The 22611-nt window shown below is 45.2% G+C and overlaps 1 protein-coding gene across 4 annotated transcripts in view; it reads left to right on the forward strand.

Annotated features, from left to right (window-relative positions):
* Positions 1 to 22596, forward strand: part of ppp2r3a (protein phosphatase 2, regulatory subunit B'', alpha) — a 73155-nt gene extending 50559 nt beyond the window's left edge. For all 4 annotated transcript variants that reach the window (XM_012837006.3, XM_012837007.3, XM_031560265.2 and 1 more), the window contains 12 exons: positions 13422 to 13700; positions 14186 to 14289; positions 14533 to 14635; positions 15122 to 15196; positions 16657 to 16743; positions 17090 to 17246; positions 17384 to 17432; positions 17618 to 17707; positions 18102 to 18277; positions 18527 to 18645; positions 18850 to 18956; positions 19639 to 22596. In XM_012837006.3, the coding sequence (XP_012692460.1) occupies positions 13422 to 13700; positions 14186 to 14289; positions 14533 to 14635; positions 15122 to 15196; positions 16657 to 16743; positions 17090 to 17246; positions 17384 to 17432; positions 17618 to 17707; positions 18102 to 18277; positions 18527 to 18645; positions 18850 to 18956; positions 19639 to 19735 (1443 nt within the window). In that variant the 3' untranslated portion in view covers positions 19736 to 22596. The remainder of the gene's footprint in view (positions 1 to 13421; positions 13701 to 14185; positions 14290 to 14532; positions 14636 to 15121; positions 15197 to 16656; positions 16744 to 17089; positions 17247 to 17383; positions 17433 to 17617; positions 17708 to 18101; positions 18278 to 18526; positions 18646 to 18849; positions 18957 to 19638) is intronic.
* The last annotated feature ends 15 nt before the right edge of the window (positions 22597 to 22611 follow it).

Genomic DNA, 22611 nt, shown 5'->3' on the forward strand with positions numbered 1-22611 from the left:
ACCATCTCAGTCACCTTACACATGTGCATAAACAAAGCTGTATTAATTGATGTATTTATTGAAGTACTTTAGTCTATGCCACCGCACTTTGTTCTACTCTTAATGTATATATATATTTTGGGGGGGCTGTTCCTACTGTTTTTGGATAGTTGTAGTATTGTTATGTTATATGTTGTTGTTGTGTTATATGTTGTCCCTCGTCACACCAACAGGAGAAGCACTCAAAATTTCGTTGTATGAATACAATGACAATAAAGGCTTTTCTATTCTATTCTATTTTCTTTAAATCTCCATCTTAGCAGCAGTAACAGATAGTGAATAAAGAATAAATGAAATGATGCAAACAAGCTAGGACCAGATCCTCATGGAGACTGGATTGCTATTCAGTGATCCAGTGGTCTGAGTGTATCTGTGGTAATCTGTTAGTGTCGGGGGCTTTCTGCCTAGGTGGGGTTGTTGTTGCAGCTGGGGCCGCTGCTGGGAAAGCGTGAGAGTGTCCAGGGACTCAGAGGGGGTGGGTGTGGACGGAGGGGATTGGAGAGGAGGAGGGGAGCAGAGAAGAAGAGGGAAGAGGAGAGGAGGACGAGGGGAGCAGAGAAGAAAAGGGGAGAGGAGAGGAGTTGAGGAGGAGGGGAGAGGTGGAGGAGGAGGAGGGGAGCAGAGAAGAAAAGGGGAGAGGAGAGGAGGAGAGGAGTTGAGGAGGAGGGGAGAGGTGGAGGAGGAGGAGGAGGGGAGCAGAGAAGAGTCAAAACAAAAACAAAGTCTTAAGCTGAAATCTGGTCTCGCGACTCGCATAAATCACTGTAAGCGCTCGTCAGTGACGACAGCGAGCGTGACACCAAGGGAACTAAGCATACTGGAAATTAAGACACATATATTCCCAGCCTCCACACCACTCTGAACACTTAAATGTGCCAGGTCTCTTTTTAGGGGAAAGAGAAACATTTTTAGAAAGGTATTCATTCAACAATCGTGAGTCAACCTGCCTGGAAAGTGTGACTGGCTGACTGTGTACGTGTTTATGTATATAGGCATGTGTGTGTGTCTGTGTGTCTATGTATGTGGTCTGAAAATAGAATCTGTGTCACGTATGAATTTGATACCTTTGCTCTTACTCAATCCTTCGGAGAAATGTGTTTTTAGAGGGTGTAACGTTTTGTCCAGATGAAAATGACACTGCTTGGATGAGAGTAGTGCGGTCTGCAGAAAGAGGAAGGGAAGGGAAGCCTGCCATCTAGAGGTCCAAATAGGTCCACACTCCTCATCAGGAACACGCTCAGTCTCATACTGAGTCTAAAGTCTTTGGATTCAACATCTGAGCACCCATATTTTACGTCTGTCTTGCAGCCTTAACACTGCTTTCCCACTAAGCCTCAGTGCCCTTACTGATACCTCCCCCTCTCCCATCCATAGTGGAAGATCTATGGTCTTGTACTACATCCCCATTTTTTCTCATCCTTCCTTCTCCCAGATACAGGCACACACACACACGCGCGAATGCACGTGCACAGTCCCTAGAGCACCAGACAATCTGCATCTTGACTTAGGACAGCTAGCAGGAGACCCAGCATGTCACTCTTGAAAGCCTCTTAAAGGCAGGTTAGACAGTGTATTTCAGAAGAATGTTGTTATATTTCTTGAAAAAATCTGTCATCTGTGGCAGTCGCAGGGCTGTAAAAAAGCCTGTTCGATTGGATAGCCTACCTGCCTGTCTACCTACCAACCTGCCTACCCCCGCGCACTCTTCCCATGCACTCATTGCTCGTGACCTGAGTTTTTCACAAGGCTAAGCAGACATACTGCTACAGCTAGCGAGCTAGTCACACAAGAATGGCAGACATACTGCTAAATCTAGGGAGCTAGTCAAACAAGAATGGCAGACATACTGCTAAAGCTAGTGAGCTAGTCAAACAAGAATGGTAGACATACTGCTAAAGCTAGTGAGCTAGTCACACAAGAATGGCAGACATACTGCTAAAGCTAGTGAGCTAGTCACACAAGAATTGGCAGACATGCTGCTAAAGCTAGTGCACTAGTCACACAATAATGGCAGAGAAAGTGCAGCCAAAATTCCAGCTCCAACATGTACCTACAACAGCTTGCACTGCTAAACAAAACAAGAAAAGAAAGACAGAAGTAGAAAAGGCTACAACCAAAAAGAGGTTGGATAAAGCAAGAGGTCAAACCCTGAATCAACATCGGTATGGCTTTTCAACGATAATAATACTTTTAATTTCTATTGCACCTTTCTGGAGCCCAAAGAGCTTTTACAGAATGCTTACAGAATAGACATGTATTGGGAACCCTACAACCCCTGTAGAGATACCATTTTCTGTAGACCGCTGGATGATGAGGGTGCGACCAGAGCCTCAATGATCCAGCGGAGTATCCCTGCCACTCGGCAGAGGTAGAAAATGTTGTTTCCACATTCTTCTGGAGAATTGTATCACCTGTTTGTCATTGTTAATAGATTACTTTAATTGCTGTAGACAAGCATTATGCATGTGCTAATTATTTATGTGTGTAATTCTTGATAATTCTTAAGCAGGATGAAACAAGGAAAAAAACAACCTTGTTAGTTGATCATTAGTAGTTGTTGTGTGTCCAGTGTCCAATGTAGATCTTTACTACTCTCTGCTGGTTGAGTTAGGAAGTGCACACATAAGCCACAAACACATACATTGGCTTGCAAAAGTATTGAATCCCCTTTCACAATTACAAAAGATACTTACACATATTTCCCCAATCAGTATATTCGTTGTGAACATTTTTACACTAATATATTTCTAAAGGCTAAATAAATGATTTGTCTACTAAAATAAAAAATAAATCTACTACTTGAATAAGTACTCAAACCCCTATGCTTTTGATTTTCAGATTAAGGCTGATGAAAAATGACCTCTTATTTCTCCATAGCTAATCATAATTAGGTACTACCTATGAGTGGTTAAAGTAGAGATCTCCTTCTGAATATAAAAATCAAGGGTCATTTGTTTTGAAATAACAGCGGAGATTTCTGCAAGAAATAAGAAGGGCGATTGCTCAACAGCAACAGACGATCGCTAACCCTTGCCCAGCGAATGACAAAATATACAGCACTTACTCTTATTATTATCATATAATCTGGAGCACAGGAGCAGCACACAGCAGGCATCTGTCCATCCAAGTTCAGCTCAACATTTTACTGCGTTTAAAGAATGACAATGATACCTAGAAATTCTTTGAAAGTCAATGTCACTGAGTCTGCTGCTACAATAAGTCTAAATTAAGGTACAGACAAATAGTCTTTATCTAAAATCAGAGTTTTTTTATTGGATGTAGCAGATTTACCCAACAATACACTGAGTAACTAAAGAAACCCACATCTATGAGAATGATTCTGATCGCTTCACGCTTTATAATCTTTCATTTAAGGTTCGGGAAAATCTCAAACAAGCAGCCGGATATGTAAATGTAATGCCGAGTTACAAAAGCATCTGTTTTGACCAGGAATCGAACTCCAATCTGCTTGGAAGGATGCACTGCTAACCGCTGCACTACCAATGCTCTTCGGGAAAATCACTGATAACCAGCCAGATATCCAAATGTAATGGCGGGCTTGAAATGTAAGATTATAGCGCTTCACCCTACCATTGGTCTACCTTGTGTACAGCTTGCAGTGAGTAACGTCACAATAGGTGAACGTTCCACCATTTATTTAAATTGGAAAAAAGAGGGGTGTAAAACGGCAACAAGAACGACGGGGCCGTGGAACCAGTTTTACAAGAGCACTGCACGGGAATCGCGACGGACGTGTCAGAGTTGGAGCAGAGTCGATATCTAAAAAGCACTAGGAGCAGAAAACAAAAAATGCAGGATATATATATAAAAAAAAACAGTAAAGAGCTAATGAAGTCTAAAGAGACAATGTGACAATGTAAGTGAAGAAAAGACTCAAAGAAAATATACAAGTGTTTTGATGTCCAGTTGAGCACCACTGGAACCAAAAGAAAACACACACAAACACACACACACACACACACACACACACACACACACACACACAACATGACCACACCATTATTGGCTCTTATTCCCACAAACATGAGTAAGCACAACAGGCTGCAACACTGCCCTGCCCTGAAATAGATGGCACCTAAGTGGTAAACAACAGCATGTGGAAAACAGATTTGGGGAGGGAGGGGGGGGGGGGGGGGTTGTTTGTGTGTGTGTGGATGTTTCGGAAGAAGTATTACACCATGTGAGAGCAGTATTACCAGCCAGATGTGGTAATGGTATTTGACTTTCTTTGCTATATGTATGTATAGTAATATGTGTTCAGAGTTTGTAAGTACTCCTTAAGGATGTGCACATCAGCAGTGATATACTGGAAGACTCTTTACAGCTTTGGCTAACTTTGCATGGCTTCAGCTGTGTGGCTTTTCATAGAGGAAATGCAGCCAAGAATAGAGTAGACCCTCATAAAATCAACTTCCTCGTGCTGGCTCAGTTCACTGTGTGTGTGTGTGTGTGTGTGTGTGTGTGTGTGTGTGTGTGTGTGTGTGTGTGTGTGTGTGTGTGTGTGTGTGTGTGTGTGTGTGTGTGTGTGTGTGTGTGTGTGTGTGTGTGTGTGTGTTTGTTGTCACAGAAGGGCTCTTTTATAGAAACACATTCCAAAGTACGTCTGAGAGTCCAGGTAAAGGGTTATCACTATGGAGATGGCATTTGGCATTTCTATTTTCAAGCTGGTTGAAGCTGTGTGTGTGTGTGTGTGAGTGTGCGCGTATGTGTGTGGTGTGTGTGTGAGTGGATGAAGTCTGCCTGGTGCCTGCATGGTGCTGAAATAAACTGGAAATCAGAGGCTTAATATAAGGTGATTGTTTTACACACACACACACACACACACACACACACACACACACACACACACACACACACACACACACACACACACACATACACTAACACACACACACTGTCTCTCTCTCTCTCTCTCTCTCTCTCTTTATCACACACACATACATACACACACACACTCTCTCTCTTTAACACTCACACACTCTCTCTCTCTCTTTTAAACACACACGCACACACTCTTTCTTTAAAATACACACACATACACTCACCATGGTGGGTCATCCTATACACGTAAGCATGAGCACGGGCTGCCTTCTGAACAGTGACACAACCTTCCCCCCTGAGCCCTCTCAAGCCCAAACCCAAACCCAGCTCTTATTTGACGTTGGTTGAAAGAGGAACAGTGGGTGCAAAGTCATAATAAACACAAGGTTCAGTTTCTCTGAGACAGCTGTAGCTGGTTGTTTGATAATTCCATCAATGTCATCCAGTCACTACAGCACTCTTAACTTAAGGAGACAAGTAGCTAGGCACAGCTCGGTCCAGTACCTCATTCTGTCACACCAGACTCTTTCTCTCTCTCTCTCTCTCTCTCTCACTCACTCACTCACTCACTCACTCACGCGCACACACACACACACACACACACACACACACACACACACACACACACACACACTGTTCAGGGGGTTAATATGCTCCTCAGGTCAATATCACTCTCTAAGCCCATCCCATCATGACACAAACCAGCAGAGCTGCACAGCCCCATGAGTTACCACTGCCTTGTTGGATGAGGGTGTCCACATCCCAGCCCTATTCGCATGAGGCAGTGAGGAAATCGCTGAAATGAAAACACAGATACCCCCCCACCCCACCCTGTGGTGCAGAGTAGTCCAAGCAGGGCAAGTGTCAGTCATCCTCACTATTACATCCATAATAAATTGCAAAATGGGGCTGTAACATCTCCCGGCCTCCACTAGGGGGCTGATGTTCACCACTAAGGGCACAAGTGCAGAGCTCATGTCTTCTGGACGTCTAAGCCCACCCCGACCCCCATCTAAACTGTCACAGTGGAATGAGCTGGGTGTCACAGCACTGATTGGGCTCTCTCCAGAAGTACAGGACGTCCAGGAACATTAGAGATGAGGCAGACAGACAAGCGCTCTTCTCTGAAGTGGGAGTGACCAAGAAAGAGAGAGAGGTTAAGGAGGAGGCCCAGGCTGGCTGTATTAGCTGTCCTCTTTCAAAGGGCTTCCCAATACTGTTATGACATGGCTGCTGACCTCAGCAAATGCTCCTGCCCGCTTGTGCACCACACCTGCCCCATTGCACTCGTTCCCCTCTGCCCAGAACCATGTTCAGCGCTTCCACTCGTTCCCCTCTGCCCAGAACCATGTTCAGCGCTTCCACTCGTTCCTCTCTGCCCAGAACCATGTTCAGCATTGCCACTCGTTCCCAGCACTCCTTTCATACAGCCCTGTGAAATAATTGCCAGATTAACACCAGGCAAGGCTCGTTTCAATTACCAGCCTGTCTTCTTGTGCCCTTTAACACCTGCTAAGTGTGTCATGTGGAGTCAGATCCAAGTTGAGATAGAGTACCCCACACATGCTTGCTTTCCACATCTCCCAGGACTTTTTTTCCCTTCCAGCTGCCAAATCATATTTGTATTGTTTTGATAGTCGGAGAGGGATGTATTCTGTAGTAACCGTGACAACCAGCTCAGGTTGCTGTGCGTTGTTTCTGCTGTGGAATTGCGTGCACGGCAACACTCTGCTGGCCCAGGGACAGACTATGCAAACTCCATCTGGCGTCTTCACAGTCACCCCTGCCAGGGCCTTGCCTTGAGGTTTCTGTATGCCCAGTTGTGTTGAACAAAAAGAGACATTTGTTGCTATTTGATCGCACCTGGACATCAAATGCGGTTCCTAGTCATTCCAGCTGTTTAAATGATCTGACAAATTTCTGAAATTAGAAACACGCAGCAAATGATCTTATCCTACAAAAATACCTCCACTAAAATGTCTGATAAAACAGTCTACAAGGTCGGGTTCCCTGCACACTTCTGTGTGAACAATAGAGTTGTGTGAATGACAGTATAATGAAAGGCATCAGGGAGGACTGTTCCAAAAGTGCAAGTTCCACTTCCAGAGAGCCCCAGAGCACAAGGTGACTCTGACTCAGAGAAACAACTTTCCCTAGAGAGCATGAGTGGGGTCTAGCCAAGGGTTATAGCGTTTTTAAGATGCAGATGATTTCTTCAGGGGTGACAAATCCACTTGCCTATAAATATACAAGGCCGGAGGTGATGCACTGTGCACCTGATCTTCCTAACAATTACTCACATGCTTAGCATGGTCCGTCAGTAAGCAAGACCTCACAGGAAGTGCTTGGCTAAAAGACACCCCTGGCAGTCAGTCAGTCAGTCAGTCAGTGAGTGAGTGAGTGAGTGAGTGAGTGAGCGAGTGAGTGAGCAAGTGAGTGAGTGTGTGTGTGTGTATATGTGTTGTGTTGTGCTTTGCTGTGTTGTGTTGTGCTGTGCTGTGTTGTGTTGTGCTGTGTTGTGTTGGTATCTGAAGTGCCTTGTGTGAGAGGTGAGATTGTGACAGGATGTTCCCTATTGACACTGGATGTTTTCTCGCTGTGTCTCATGCTGTATGGGGTATACGATATCTTAAACCACCATTTGTGATGTCTCCTACAGCTAGTGTGACATAAGTCGTTAGTAGGTTTTGAGTTCTCATATTGAGGGTCAGTCTGTCTGTGTGTGTGTGTGCGTGTGTGTGTGTGTGTGTGTGTGCGCGTGTGGTGTGTGTTTGTGGTGTGTGTGTATAGCGAAACTTATCTCAACCTATTTATATATCTCATTCAGTCACAGATGTTATATCATTTATACCTGGTATGACTTTGTATGGCTAAGGGGATAGGCGGCACATGCTCTCGGGTGCTGGAGCACAGTGGTGGGCCAGTGGTGGGCCAGTGGTGGGTGAGTGTGGGTGAGTGGTGGGTGAGTGGTGGGTGAGTGTGCTGGCAGACAGGCAAATGAGCTCTGCAGACCTGAAGCATCGGGATACTTCCAGAAATCCCATGCCGTCTCTATGTGTTGGCTTACATGTCAATATTGATCTTGAAGTGGGAGGAATAATGTGTGACACCACCACATGTTTGATTGCACTCATGAGATGTGTAACTTGTTGGTCGCGTTCAAAAGTTCTGTGTCTATGAATGTGCTTCTTCAACATCGTACAGTTCTGTGTCTATGAATGTGCTTCTTCAACGTCGTACATTTTTGTGTCTATGACAGTGCTTCTTCAGTGTCGTACAGTTCTGTGTCTATGAATGTGCTTCTTCGACGTTACACATTTGCATGAGGGACTTCAGATGAAAAATTCCATAATTTTAATCAAAACAATATCAACATAGTTTTTGGTTTTGTTGAAGGTAGCAATAGGTTATATAGGTGATGTACTAGTGATTGGGTTAACTGACATGGAAAAGTTGGGGCACTGCATCAACTATAAGCCTCAGTAGTCAGTGTGTCAAGCCGTATATATATTTTTCAACAGTTAAATGTTGAGACAGCTAGGGAAGTTGTGTTGAACAGAGTTAGTACTGGAAGGCAACACAGTGGCTGTGACTGCGCCTCCCCTTCCCTGCCCACTCTGGCATCTTGATGTGGTTGATATTCCCCCAACAGCTGCCAAAGACAGGGCAGGGAATTCTGGGATAGCTATGTGCAGCTGAAATGTCAGGAGGCCTCCTGCAACCGGCTGGTGATATTAATACGGCAACAGCAACAGGGATGTGCTGGGTGTGTGCGGGGGGTGGAGAGCTGGGTGTAGTTGCTGAGTGAGGGTGAAGGAGTTTAACACTCGGCCGTGCCTCAGCATAAATTCTGCTACATCTTTATCCCGTCACATCAAACGTTTAAAGCCCTCGCTTGCAGCGTTTGCCGTGTCGTCTGGTAGTATCGGCACGGACATGCCACACAGACCACTTCTCATCAGTGATCAGACGAGTCTTCTGCACTGTCCGTATCCTGACACTAGATGGCAGTGCAAATTTGCCAATTGGCTACTTAAGTCTTATTTCATTTGTGACCATGATTTTACTAAAAGCCTACTACAGACGTGAGAGAGCTCTTGGGAGAACCCGGCGCAGAGATTTGTCTGGGCTTGATGGTTCTTCATTGGGGCCTGCCGTGAGCGAGCTGTTCTCAGTTCCGGCCCTCTCCTCACTCCCAACATTCTTAAGGAGCAGGTGCCTGCCGCTCGTCTTATCTGGTTTCGTCTTCAAGTTGCAGTCCAATGTTGAGTCTGACAAGAAGCGAAAACTTGGCCATGGAGAATGTATTGCTTGATAGCTGATACAGCAACGTAATACATTACTCAGTTAACAGTTAGGTCACACTCTGGCTCCTACATATAATCATACTCATATAATCATATAATCATAATCATCTACATCTAAATGACCATGCCGCTTAAAAGAGGTTTCATCAATCAGTCTCAGTTCTTCTATGTGGTGGCCTTGTCTTTCCCTCTAGTCATTAGTAAGAGCAAGGAATAGAAGCGGTATGCCAGTGGCATGTGTTCACCTCAGTGATTCTCTCACTATTTGGAGAAGCCCAACAGCTTAACCAATCAGAACATGTTGGCCATTTGCAGATGGCTGCACTGTGATGAGATAAGGATATGGAGAACAAAGAGATGCCTGGCAAACTGTCAGCATTCCTTTCGTGTCAGTTCCACAACAGTAGTGAGCAGGTCTCAGATTGGAGATCACACTCACGCCCACTGCCCAGAACGCACAGCAACATGCTATACATAAACTTAAGCACTGTCGAGAACACTGCACGTGGTGTCCATTTTCAAAAGAGAAAAAAAAGGAAAAACGGGTCCAAAATCCAGAAAAACTCCAAAATCCAACACCTTCCCTGAAGTCAGAATGGAAAAAAAGATGATGAGAGTAAGTTGTTACTCTTAAAACATCATCGCCTGACAGACGAGAAGCCACGTCGTTCTTACAGGGTTTGGTAAAGGTATACATTGTAGGAGGAGAATCCTCCATTTCTTTTTCTGGTATATGGATGTATAAGCACTGACTAGAGAGTGTGAGGATGTTTCCCTCTCTATCCTACCCAGACACAGCCCGTGTCCCTTATGAACCCTGCAGGCTCACATCTCCTCCACTTCGATCCAAACAAATTACCGTTCCAGGCCCCCCGTCCTGGTAGTGTGTGTAAACAAACTCCTGCTGGACAGCAGTTTACTCTTCATCTGTGTACATACAGCTTCTAACTTTAGCTGCTCCAATGGTTGCAGAAGTGTGTGTGTTTGGGTGTGTGAAGGGTAGGGGTGGGGGGGCTTCCTCTCCCACAATGCACCCTATACACACACACACACACACACACACACACACACACACACACAGAGACATACACAGACACACACAGACATACACACACATACACACACACTTACAGACATTTGACGCGTTGCCCCCCCTCCCAATACACACACACACACACACACACACACACATGCTCAAACACACACCCTGGAGTGAAGCACTTTGGCCCCCCTGTTAGTCCGCACAGCCTGAGAAAGAGAGAGAGAGAGAAAGAGAGAGAGAGAGAGAGGGCAGAGATGTGTCTCTTCCGCAACCCACGGGTCATGTTTCGCCAAGCAGGGAGCCAGTGCTCGCCTCGGAATCAAGAGACTAAGCTGTGCAAATCTGACCAGAGCGAGTGAAGCGCTGAGTGTGTTTTATGCGTTTGCATCCGTGTGTGTGGGTGTGTGTGTGTGTGTGTGTATGTGTGTGTGCTGTGCGCACGCACCTGCCTGCCTGCCTGTGTGAGTGTGTTCTTTTTAGTTTTTTTCTGGAACCCCCTTGTGTGGGAGGCCTTTGAAGTGGCCAAGGCGGCTGGCCCCGACGGGCAACATGCTCCAGCTCTCAGATGACTACGCTAGCAGGCAGCACGCTGGGAAGCCCTCCTTTCACACTGAGCCCTGCGGCTTACTCTCCTGGACAGAGCCTTACGAGTGGAGTTTAGTGAGCGTGAGTGTTTGTCGCCGTGTGTACCGCCACACGTGTGCATGAGCGCGAGAGAAAGGAGACAGTGAGGAAGAGAGAGATAGAGATCGAGAGAGAAAGAAAGAGAGACAGAGAGAGAGAGAGAGAGAAAGAGGCTGGGTATCCACTGAAGGTGCCAGAGGAGGGCAGAGCAAGCTCTCGGTGGTGGCTGGGGGAAGTCACTGAGGAACCTACAAGTAGGAGTGGCGTGTCCACGTTTTTCTGTTTTCTGTTTTTTTCTCTTTACTTTATCTGGGGCCTCTTTTTCTTTTTTTTGCTTTCTTTCTTGTGATTTTTCTAAAACAAACAAACAAAAAAAAAAAACCTTGTCTGGACGTTTGTGGAGGCCCGTCCTCTTAAACATGATGATTAAAGAGACCTCACTGAGGATTGATCCTGATTTGAGAGGGGAGCTAGCCTTCCTGGCCAGGGGCTGTGACTTTGTGCTCCCGTCGCGCTTCAAGAAGAGGCTCAAGTCCTTCCAACAAGCAGCACAGGTTAGTAGAGCGCTCTGAGCCTGAGCCGGCCAGCCGCTTTGAGTCTAGCACTGCTGCTAACTCCCACATGCCAGGAAAGACAAGCTATTTGCGGGCAGATACCAACATGTCTATTTATAGAGCTGGAAGGTTGGGGTTTGGGTGGTGGTGGTGGTGGAATATATATATAGTGTCAAAGTGAATGCTGTGTATAGGAGCATGAGAAGAGAGTTTTTAATGTTGGGGGATGGGGAGATGATTGTGGCTGTATACAGGGGCAGGCACTCTGCTACAGCTGCTGTGTACCTCCTCCTCAATTCCTCCTGCCCTGAGACTCCATTGGGAAGTGTTTCGTGTTGAAAGGTTTCGTGTTGAAAAGTGGCACATATTTCTGGCTGGATGGTGCAGGCCTGTAGAGCAGGCTGTTTAAATTGCGAGGGGCACAGCATGTTGTCATGTAGTACAAATAGTCATGTGGCAAGTGTTTGTGGAGGTCATTCAGAATGGTTGCACTTATGCAAACATAAAACACATGTGAGTTACAGTGCTCATCACATGAGAACTTGTGTTCATTCTCGGGATACACAGATTCGAGTGACTAACTGAACTGTGACTAAAACTACATTCTCTACCATGTTCGGCTGTTTTTCCCATACTCCCATGCCCTGTGTTGAGTGATATGAAGAGGGTTGTCCCTCGGTGGACAGATAGATTTCAAATAGTTCTGCTTATGGACTCCAGCAGTGCTATCAGCCTTCAAACGCTGCCCTGTCAATGAGCAGCAGTGCCTATACTGTAAAACTGTGCCCTGTGTGTGTGCCACAGCTTACACTGGTAGTGCTCCCGCCACACACACACACACAAGTGGACAGGTTCAAGCGGAGTTCCTCAAGTTCAAGTTCATGTCTGGGTGGTGGGCACTTCATTGAAAGGCAGAGAGGAAGACAAACACAGAGAGGGAGAAAGAAAGAACGAAAGTATGTATTTATGTGTGTGTGTTGGGAAGGGAGTATTTTTAGGGGGGTCAGTGGGGTCCTGCGGGTCCCAGGGGTCTCTCATTTGTACTGAGGAGCTCTTGTCATCACGTCAGCAGAAAAGCTAACGTAGCCGGTGCTGCTAATCCATCCTGTCCCGTTCCTGCAAGTGTGCTGGGAGAACAGGATAGCTCAGCTAAGCCCACCATCTTGTGCTCCCACACTGCAGGAGGTGTCTTGTAAAATTCACACAAACCGTACTGGCATGTCGGATTGAGAGTCTTTAACCACACTTCTGACAGGTTGACTCTCGTGGTGATGCAGCGCGGAGATGAACTCATCCTGCCGACTGCCCACTGATTCCACTTCTTCTCCTCCAAACGATGACCAATGTTTTAATTCTGTTTGGCATCTGACGGTGACCTGGACAGATAACAGCAGAGTACTTCCTCACAGCCGTGTCCAAAAGGCCTGGGTTTGGTTACCAGTTGTGTGAGAAGAGCTGTTTGCGCCCTCACTGATATGAGCTCGAACACGCGGAGCACTCCTGTCATGCCTCAGATGTGATTGAGAAGATTCTGGCACCTTTGAAACAGAATCCTGTCCTCGTTAAGAGACCAGAGTTTACGCAACATTATTTACTCGCGCTGGGGTTTTCAGGAACAGCAGTTCTCTGATGACTTATTCCTCATTGTGTAATTAGAGGCTAAAATGTTTTAATGAATAAAAGCAATACAATTAATACAAATTGACACAATGGCAAAGTGATGTTTTTACAAGTAAATACACTTTATTGACCAACAACACAGTTTACACCAGTACCTTGGAAGTGGTGTCACTGACAAAGCAAAGTGAAGATACTCTAGATGTGGCTAAGGGTGAATGTAGTGACACTGCTTTGTGCTAATAAGGCCTTTCACTTGAATAAGTGGAGATAAGTACCAACTAAACAACCCTCTCTCTCTCTCTCTCTCTCTCTCTCTCTCTCTCTCTCTCTCTCTCTCTCTCTCTCTCTCTCTCTCTCACTCTCTCTCTCTCTATCCTCTCTTTCAACCTCCAGGTACAGAGCAGCAAACCGGAGAAGAAACCTGGCACTCCCCCTCCAGCTCCTACCCAGGCCCCCTCCTCTCCGACCCCGCGCCCTCTCACACCACCTCCTGCCAACAACATAGTGGTCACTCCCCCTCCCATCTCCATAAACATTCCACGATTCTATTTCCCCAAAGGCCTTCCCAATTGCTCTGCCAACTATGACGAAGCCATTGCCAAAATCGAGGGCGCCTACACCGAGTTTGAGGAGGAGAAAGCAGACATTTACGAGATGGGGAAGATTGCAAAGGTATGCATTAAGGAAATCGTGCCAACTTTGTCATACCCTGTGCTGTGCTCTACCTGTAGCATATTGTAGACAAGGGGTGGGTTTTTCTGTCCTGGATATCCTGGCTTAACCTGACCTGAACTGAACCTATTAATCAGTCATCCGCAGAAAAAGAAACCTGATGCAGTCAAGAATCACCATTTTAGAACCACTTTAAAACCAGTACACCAAAATGGAAAATATGATAATGGAACACTTACATATGCAGCTGTTGTACATAGTCCATAATGACAGCAGTTTGCTATCAGGCAACGGCTGTACTGTAATTATTTTCCCTTTGAAGCAGAGGTGGTGGAGACCCGATTCAGTGCAGGAGCGTTTCAGTGCATGACTGCAGTCTTTATGTCAGTGGTGGTTTTAGTGGTGTCTGTCAGTCTGCCTTTTACGCTACCTTTGTTTTTGTGTACTGGAGATATTCCTGACCAGCTCTCCCCCACTTCCTGCAGGCCTGCGGGTGTCCTCTGTACTGGAAAGCGGCCATGTTCAACGGCGCCGGGGGCGAGAGGACCGGCTTTGTCTCGGTTCACTCTTTCATCGCAATGTGGAGAAAGTAAGATACCCTTGTGCATGTCACCACATATATATGCAACAACATGCACACACGCACACACACACACACACACACGCGCGAGCACACACACACACACACACACACACACACACATACACACACACACACACACATAAAAACAGCAGGACTTATAGTTGCTGTGTTTCACAGCAAGTGAGGACAGAAGTGAGGTTTTTGTTTTCCTTCATAAAGCCAGTCTAAATATCTCTGCCCCATTTGCAGGTTACTTCACATCTGCCATGATGATGCATCAAAGTTTATTTACTTGTTAGCCAAACCAGGCTGCAGCTACCTGGATCAGGAGGACTTCATCCCGTTGTTACAAGTAAGACCTTCACCCCCACCTCTGGAATTGCATCATGTCAATCAGGAACATATATTTAGAGTATATTTAAATCTGCAAAGGGCAAACTCTCCGCTATTCAGAATTTTTACCCACCCTAGTTCCTTTCCTATGCTTATGCTAACCTCTGAGAGAGACTGATATATCCCATCCACACTTAACATGTAGACATTCCTGAAATTCCACAGCATGTGCCACAGTATGTGAAGGGTGAGGGATTCAAACTGATTGGATTTGTTTGGCAGGGCTAATAAAGGTGTATTTAAATAGCACTGCACCTGTTATTAATGCCTTTCAGGCAAGCCTGTCGACTCCCTCTTCTGTGAGAATTTTCTTCTGCATTTTCTGGACTGAATGATTTTTTCAATGTGACTAATTATAAGAAATTCTGAAATATGTGTATGTCAATATAAAATGAGATTGACGCTGTCCTGAACATTCCATGTATGCTTTTTTTCTGTCTTTCAGGATATTGTGGACACCCATCCAGGGCTCACCTTTTTAAAAGATGCGCCAGAATTCCATTCTCGGTACATTACAACAGTAAGTGTCAAACGGATGCTTTACATTAGAACTCATTGGCCATATCCTCCTGTCAAAACAGCCCCAGAGCCATTGGGTATTAGTCCTTTTACATAAATCCCCATGGATGTTAATGATAATAATTTAGATTTTTATACACTTTTTATTGACACCATTTATGCAATTAAGACATGTAAGACAAGCACACAAGTTGCAATTAACTGCTGGTGTACAAGAATGTAACGTAACACCACCCCTCTTCGACCCCCCTCAAAATACATCCTCCCCCTACCCTCCCAAAGTTAATGATATTTTTATAAACCACAATGACTGAAGGGTGTATTGCAATACCAAGCACCTTCAGGTGTGGTGATCCAGGAGTACCATGGAACACGGTGTCAGGCACCAGGACACCCTTCCTCTGGTCATCCATCAGTAGCACCAATACTGCTTTATATTACAGCGCTGTTGTTACATTGTTGCTGGACCATTAGGCACGCTCATTTGTCGAGTGTACATCGACATTGACACTGTGCATAGGCAAGATGTCTTTTTCAGTGCAAATTTTTAAATGAATTGTGGAACTCAGTTGAGATTTTGGCGTTTCCCTAACATTTCTGAGAACAACCTGAAAAAAGCCCCAAACACACTTTGGTGACCAGGTCCCGGAAGGGCATCGAATGAATATTTTTTCTGACTAACCCATTGACACCACTCCACCTCAAGTGAACTTTTTTTTGTGTGTTTCTATTATTTGCATGTTGACCTCAGCGGCTTATCATTTAAAATTGTGCAAACCGTGACAGCTATTGTGAGTAAGGGAATGTTCAGATTTCAGGTTCAGGTTAATCATGTGTAACTGCATTAGTGCAGCGTGCACAGTCTGCTAGTAACAGAAGAGCTCACACACTCTGGGAACAGGTTCATTCTTGTCTCTCTGCCTGCCTGTCTGTCTGTCCCTCTGGAGGGGCAGCTGCAACATGTGCTGGGGGGAGGGGAGGGGAGGGGAGGGGGTGTGGCAGGGCTGAAAGGGGATGGCGTCAGCTTGCCCTGACATCACGGAAACACTGATACCACCGTAGGCTCGCTGCCCTCCAGGCCCCGCACACGCCCTTATTTAGTCGATTCCTCTCCGCCAGCATCACTTACACCCCTGCAGGGGGCCCTGGCCGCCCCCTCCGGCAGGATCTGAAGGTCTACCAGGAAACACATGCTAATCTGCCCTGGCTCTGTGAAATGCACAATGTGTCACCCAAGGTTGTTAGTGAAGATGTACGACCACTTCTTGCCTTACCTTGGGGCTGATCAAGCTGAGGTTATGGAGAAACCTATAGAAAACTGGGAAGGGAACCTTGATTCACTGCTTCTGATCCTTAATAATAGCATGGAGCATAAATGCTTTCTTTGTGTGTGTGTGTGTGTGTGTGTGTGTGTGTGTGTGTGTGTGTGTGTGTGTGTGTGTGTGTGTGTGTGTGTGCCAGGTGATTCAGCGGATATTCTACACGGTGAACCGCTCCTGGACGGGCCGGATCTCCATGACTGAGCTGAGGAGGAGTAACTTCCTGCAGGTGAGCCAGGACACGCCCTGTCCCTTGCCTCTCAACTCTCGCGGCTTCAAATCGCATCATACGTATTAACGTGTCCGACCGTGTTTTCAACATCTCCCTGATGAATTCATGTTGTCGCATATCAGTTGCTTATTTATGCTATGCCTCTTAATGAGTCCACCGTGATTATGTGTGTTCACTGTTATAAATTGTAGCTCTGTAGATCTTGAAGTTTTTGCTAGAACTCTCCGGAAAACAGCAAAAGAAAATCACTCCAATCACCTGCCTTGATGCTAAGAATTGATGATCCCAGAGATTGAAAAGTTCAAAAGTGCTTCAGCTGTTGTGCAATTGTCTTTGTCCTCAGACCCTTGCCCTTTTGGAAGAGGAGGCCGATATCAACCAGATCACAGACTACTTCTCCTATGAACACTTCTATGTCATCTACTGTAAATTCTGGGAGCTGGATACTGACCATGACCTCTTCATTGATCCCAAGGACTTGGCCAGATACAATGATCATGGTAAGTGGAGGAAAGGCCACGTGCTTGTCTCAGGTACTGATGTTTTGGGTCTGCTGAAGAGCTCTGATAATGTGGTGTGTATACGCAGTGGGCTGAGGCCCTGCTAACGACACATCCGGTGCTCCTCTCTCCCGCAGCCTCATCAAACAGAATCATCGAGCGACTCTTCTCTGGGGCCGTCACAAGGTGAGGGACCACCCATGCTCTGAGAAAATCCAAACAATTTACAGAGATTTGACTTCTCTTAGATCTGGGAATAACCTGCATGACCAGTCCAGCTCCAGTGATTTACCTCTCTGAGCCTCAGTCTATGTTTTATGGATAAGTTCATGCTCACCCATCTGAAACGGTTTTTCCTCCCGCCTCCCCAGAGGGAACTCGGTGCAACGGGAAGGGCGGATGAGCTATGCTGAGTTCGTGTGGTTCCTCATGTCGGAAGAGGACAAGAAAAATTCAACGAGGTAAACCCCTTTTTCTCACAGCTTGCTCCATGAGTCCAGGGTTTCTCTCTCATCAAATACCTCTTTATACTCACAACCAGGGGCACGCGCACACACACACCGACCTTTTTGATGACTGATGACTTTTACTTTACTATGACTTTTCGAAAGTTACGATCATGGTATTCTACAAATGTTATTTACAAGTTTGCAATCGATGAGATCGATATTTGCAAATTAGGATTAAAAACTGTCAATTCATTCGAGCTGTTTTTTGGAGAGAGGGAATGACAAGGCAGAGGGGAACACAGAGTGGAGCAGGACTCATGAGATATGATGAGTTATGACGCATTATAACGCGTGCTGTTCACTGCATGTGACATGTGTGGGCCTCTGTGTTGTGTTGTGTGCTCAGCGTGGAGTACTGGTTCCGCTGCATGGACATGGACGGAGACGGCGTGCTCTCTATGTACGAGCTGGAGTACTTATATGAGGAGCAGTGCGAGCGCATGGAGGGCATGGGCATCGAGCCGCTCCCCTTCCACGACCTCCTGTGCCAGATGCTGGACCTGGTCAAGCCAGAGTGCCAAGGTTAGCCAGAGTGCCTGTTCTTTTTGTGTCTCCTCTATCTATCTATCTATCTATCTATCTATCTATCTATCTATCTATCTTTCTATCTATCTGTTGATCTTTCTATTATCTATCTATCTATTTATCTTTCTATCTATCTAGCTAGTGATTTTCTATCTATCGATTGATCAATCAATCGATCGTGCTTTCTCTCATGTTGTGGTTTCTTTCTCTCTCTTCTGATCATAATTTGTCTGTGTTTGCTCACAGGTAAAATAACGTTACGTGACCTTAAACGCTGCAGGATGGCACACATATTCTATGACACCTTCTTCAACCTTGAGAAGTATCTGGACCATGAGCAGAGAGATCCATTTGCAGTGCAAAAGGTGGGCGAACTGTAATGGCAGATAGTTAGACTCAGACAACTTTCAGTTCCCCCCTTCATTCATTCACTCATTCATCCCCCTTCATTTATGATACTAACTTTATCATAGTTTATTTCATCTTTGCTGAATTGCAATGCAATTTAAAATGTTTTGACGTTTCAAGAACTTGTGTGTGTGTGTGTGTCTCTGCGATCTGCTTGTCAGGATTTGGACAGTGACAGTCCAGAGCCGTCCGACTGGGACAAGTATGCTGCTGAGGAGTATGAGATCCTGGTGGCAGAGGAGACAGCCAACGAGCAGCTCCAGGAGGGGTGAGCCAGCAGCCCAACCATACCACACACTCATTCACATGTTAACTGTTTAGAATGAAATACTCAAAACTGGTGGGACTGGTATGTGTAGAACATGGTCCCCCATATTAACATGTAAGGTCGCCAATCAAAGAAGGGTGGACTTAGATGTAGACGTAGATGTAGATGTAAATATGGAGACATAAACAGATGTAAATATGGAGACATAAAAAATCTTTAAAGAAACCGTGTAAGTGGAAGAGTAAGTGAAAGCCTCCGCCATGTGAAGGGATGTGAAGGGTATGTTCATGCCTTTGAGCAGACAGGCAGCACTTTACCATCGCCCCTCATTCATCTGGGTAGGGATAGCTGTTAGCATCGCCCCTCATTCATCTGGGTAGGAACAGCTGTTAGCATCGCCCCTCACTCATCTGGGTAGGGACAGCTGTTAGCATCGTTCCTCACTCATCTGGGTAGGGACAGCTGTTAGCATCGCCCCTCACTCATCTGGGTAGGGACAGCTGTTAGCATCGCCCCTCCCTCATCTTGGTAGGGATAGCTGTGAGCATCGCCCCTCACTAATCTGCGTAGGGATAGCTGTTAGTACTCAACCAGTGAGGTTTTTTTCCCCACATTGTGCTAAAATTTGATAATGAGAGAGGTAGTCATGAAACTCATGTTTCGTCTATTTGTGTTCCTACAGGTCTTTTGACGATGACTATGAATCTGATGAGCTCACAGTCTCTTCAGAAATCGGGAATAAAATGGACAAGCTGGTCATATCTGACCTCTCAGCATAAGCTCCAGGGTGTTTGGGCCTGCTCTTTGCGTTCTCAGCTGCAGGAACAAAACAAGGAATATATATATAGAGAGAGAGACAGAGAGGGAGGGATCACCCTGCGCCCTCTCTACTACTGAAAGGGAATACTGCCTTTTTCTGCATTTCAAAAAATGACATTGTGTGTATACATGTACGTGTGTGTGTGTGTGTGTGTGTGTGTGTGTGTGTGTGTGTGTGTGTGTGTGTGTTTGTGTATGTATGGGGTTCAGTACAGCTGATTTCTAAACCAAAAGGCTATGTTAAGGTTATGTGCAATATGTCTTAACATATAGAGCGAATCACATTTGACACTTCTCCAGTGAAACAGTCATTTTCTGAGCCCCCCCCCCCCCATCCTTAATACCCCAAACTGCCGGCAGATGTCATCCATCCATCCAAGACCCATTTTGTGGGAAAGTGACTGTAGACTGGGCTTATAAGAATGAGGGCTTCAGCTGCCACATGTTCCTGAGGGAGCCAGACGGAGATGGAGATACTGTGTTGTGTCTTGTGTCCAGCAGAAGCTCGAGACTCAGCCCCACTCACAAATCTTTCTATGTAATCTTTCAAAAATGAGTTATTTTCAGTACTCTGTTGCAGATGGTGTAGCTGATGCTATACGGACAGACTGTGATAGCACACAGAAACTGGCATTTGTTTTGTTTTTTGTTTTTGTTTTGTTTTTCTTTGTTTTCTTTGTCATGTTGGAAGCCTTTCAGAGGGGTATTTCAAGAACATGGTTAAGTGACAAACCTGGCTAAGTTAGCTCAGAGTAGGTGGTAAACCTCCCAACAGAAGAGCCATATGGTTTCATTCTCTGAGCCACAGTGCTCTTCTATTAGGAGGTTTACCACGTATTCTGGGTTAACTTAGCCAGGTTTGTAACTAAACCACATACTTGGAATACCCCTCTGGTGAACAACAGATGTGAGTGTGTCAGGCACAGTGCCTCTCTGTGGTCAAAAGTCATACTGCCCAGAGACAGGACATGGGTCACATTGGCAATGGGGAGTATTTACAGAGTCGTTGTGACTTACAGTGCTTATGGGAGAAGGCCTGTAAAAAACTATCGGCCAAAGCTCCGCTAAACATGGAAGCGTATATCAGTATCTAGTGTACATTTTGGCTTGTAGACGGGGCTTTGCCTGACACTTTCACTGTTTTATTTCTAACTCTCCCAGCCATTCTGAGTTGAAGCCTATGCTTAGGATTTGCAAGAGCTAATATTGCTGACAACCAGAACTCCAAGTTCAGCCAAGAATCTTTACTGAAATATGAATGAATGAATACTGGCCATGAGGTCAAGGAGGCTTATATATATATCAAAAACATGTTTGTCTATGTATGTATGTGTGTGTGTGTGTGTGTGTGTGTGTGTGTGTGTGTGTGTGTGTGTGTGTTTATATATATATACATGTTTTAACTTCAGAATATGACAGGGATTCTTTAAGAAATTGTATTTGGCTGAATAAAAATGATGATGGGTGTACCTTATCACACATTATTCACTAGTGTGGTCCTCCATGGTCACAGACAGTCACACGTCACATCGTTATCACACGACTATTGAAGCGTGAATAGGCTTAAAGCCGCAGGTGTCACTGCCATGAACAAAGGTCATCTCATCAGTTTTGCTCAGAGATTCCCTTACTGCAGTGAGTTCCGTAATCTCTACCTGTGACAAATACCCGCAACAGTTGTGATGTGTACGTCACTATCTGACCAGAGAGCAGTTGCTGCTTGCTCAGCATTGCCCCCTAGTGGTTTCCCAGAGTTCATGCCAGAGGAGGACGCTCAAGCTGCTGGCCTCAGGCTGCCAACATGATCTGAATTTGTCCCCCACATTACCAGAAGTTCCTCTCCATCGTCTACGTCCTGCCCACCTCTGTGGCATCTCTGTGGATGGCAGATGTCTTCCCTTCAGTCCTGTACTCAAAGACAACCAGAACATGCTCTCTCTGTGCTGCTCCCACCAGACAGTTTCAGTGTGCACAGTTGTACACAGTGTTTGTTTTTGTAATTAGTGTAATATATTTATATATGCAAAGTGCATAGTTTTGCAAGCCATTGTCATGTGTGACAGCTAGCTGCCTGTGTACTGTAGTTGAATTATTTTTTGACCCTATAATAGGACATTTATTTTATATAGCCTCTGTAAATGTCTATTTTATTTGTTTTGTTTTGTTTTTCCCATGTGATCAACTCTGCCACTGAGTGGCAAAGCCATTTTAAATTATGACATGTCTGTGATTGCCAGTGTTATATTATGTGCAGTAAACTGAATCTGTGTGTAATTTTGTTATTTTATTTCTGAGGGAATTTTTTATAAATTCATTGTAAGGTGACAATCAACTGGATACGGCGATATCTTTGCAATGCGTTACTTGCCCTCCTTTATAGTCTGCAGATCTGTCAAAGCAATAAAAACTGCTGTACCAATCAGGCTAATTAGAAAAACACAGCCAAAATCCAAACTTGAAATTGAAGTTGAAAACCATGGTCGCGTTCATTACTGACACAGCCACCTCTATGCAAAATCTCACCCTCTGTATAAAGACCTTGCAGCTAGAGAATATGTTTTGAGCAACCCTTTTGAGTGTAATTCTTTAATTATTTCTTTTTTTATCATTTCCACTTGTACTTTTTATTTCATCTATGTGTATGTCTTGCTTGCATATGGTCAGGAGTGATGAGTAGCTGCTCTTGAAGTGCCCTAATGAATCAATTCTTCTATTAGCATGACTTATGACTTTCTTTTCTTTCTTTCCTTCCTCTCCTCCTGTTTTTTTTTTCTTTTTCTCTTTTGAAATTATTAAATTAAATAAAGACATATACGAGCTATTCACTTGTACGTTT

The sequence above is a fragment of the Clupea harengus genome, chromosome 22, assembly GCF_900700415.2.
Source record: "Clupea harengus chromosome 22, Ch_v2.0.2, whole genome shotgun sequence".
NCBI classification, from domain to species: domain Eukaryota; kingdom Metazoa; phylum Chordata; class Actinopteri; order Clupeiformes; family Clupeidae; genus Clupea; species Clupea harengus.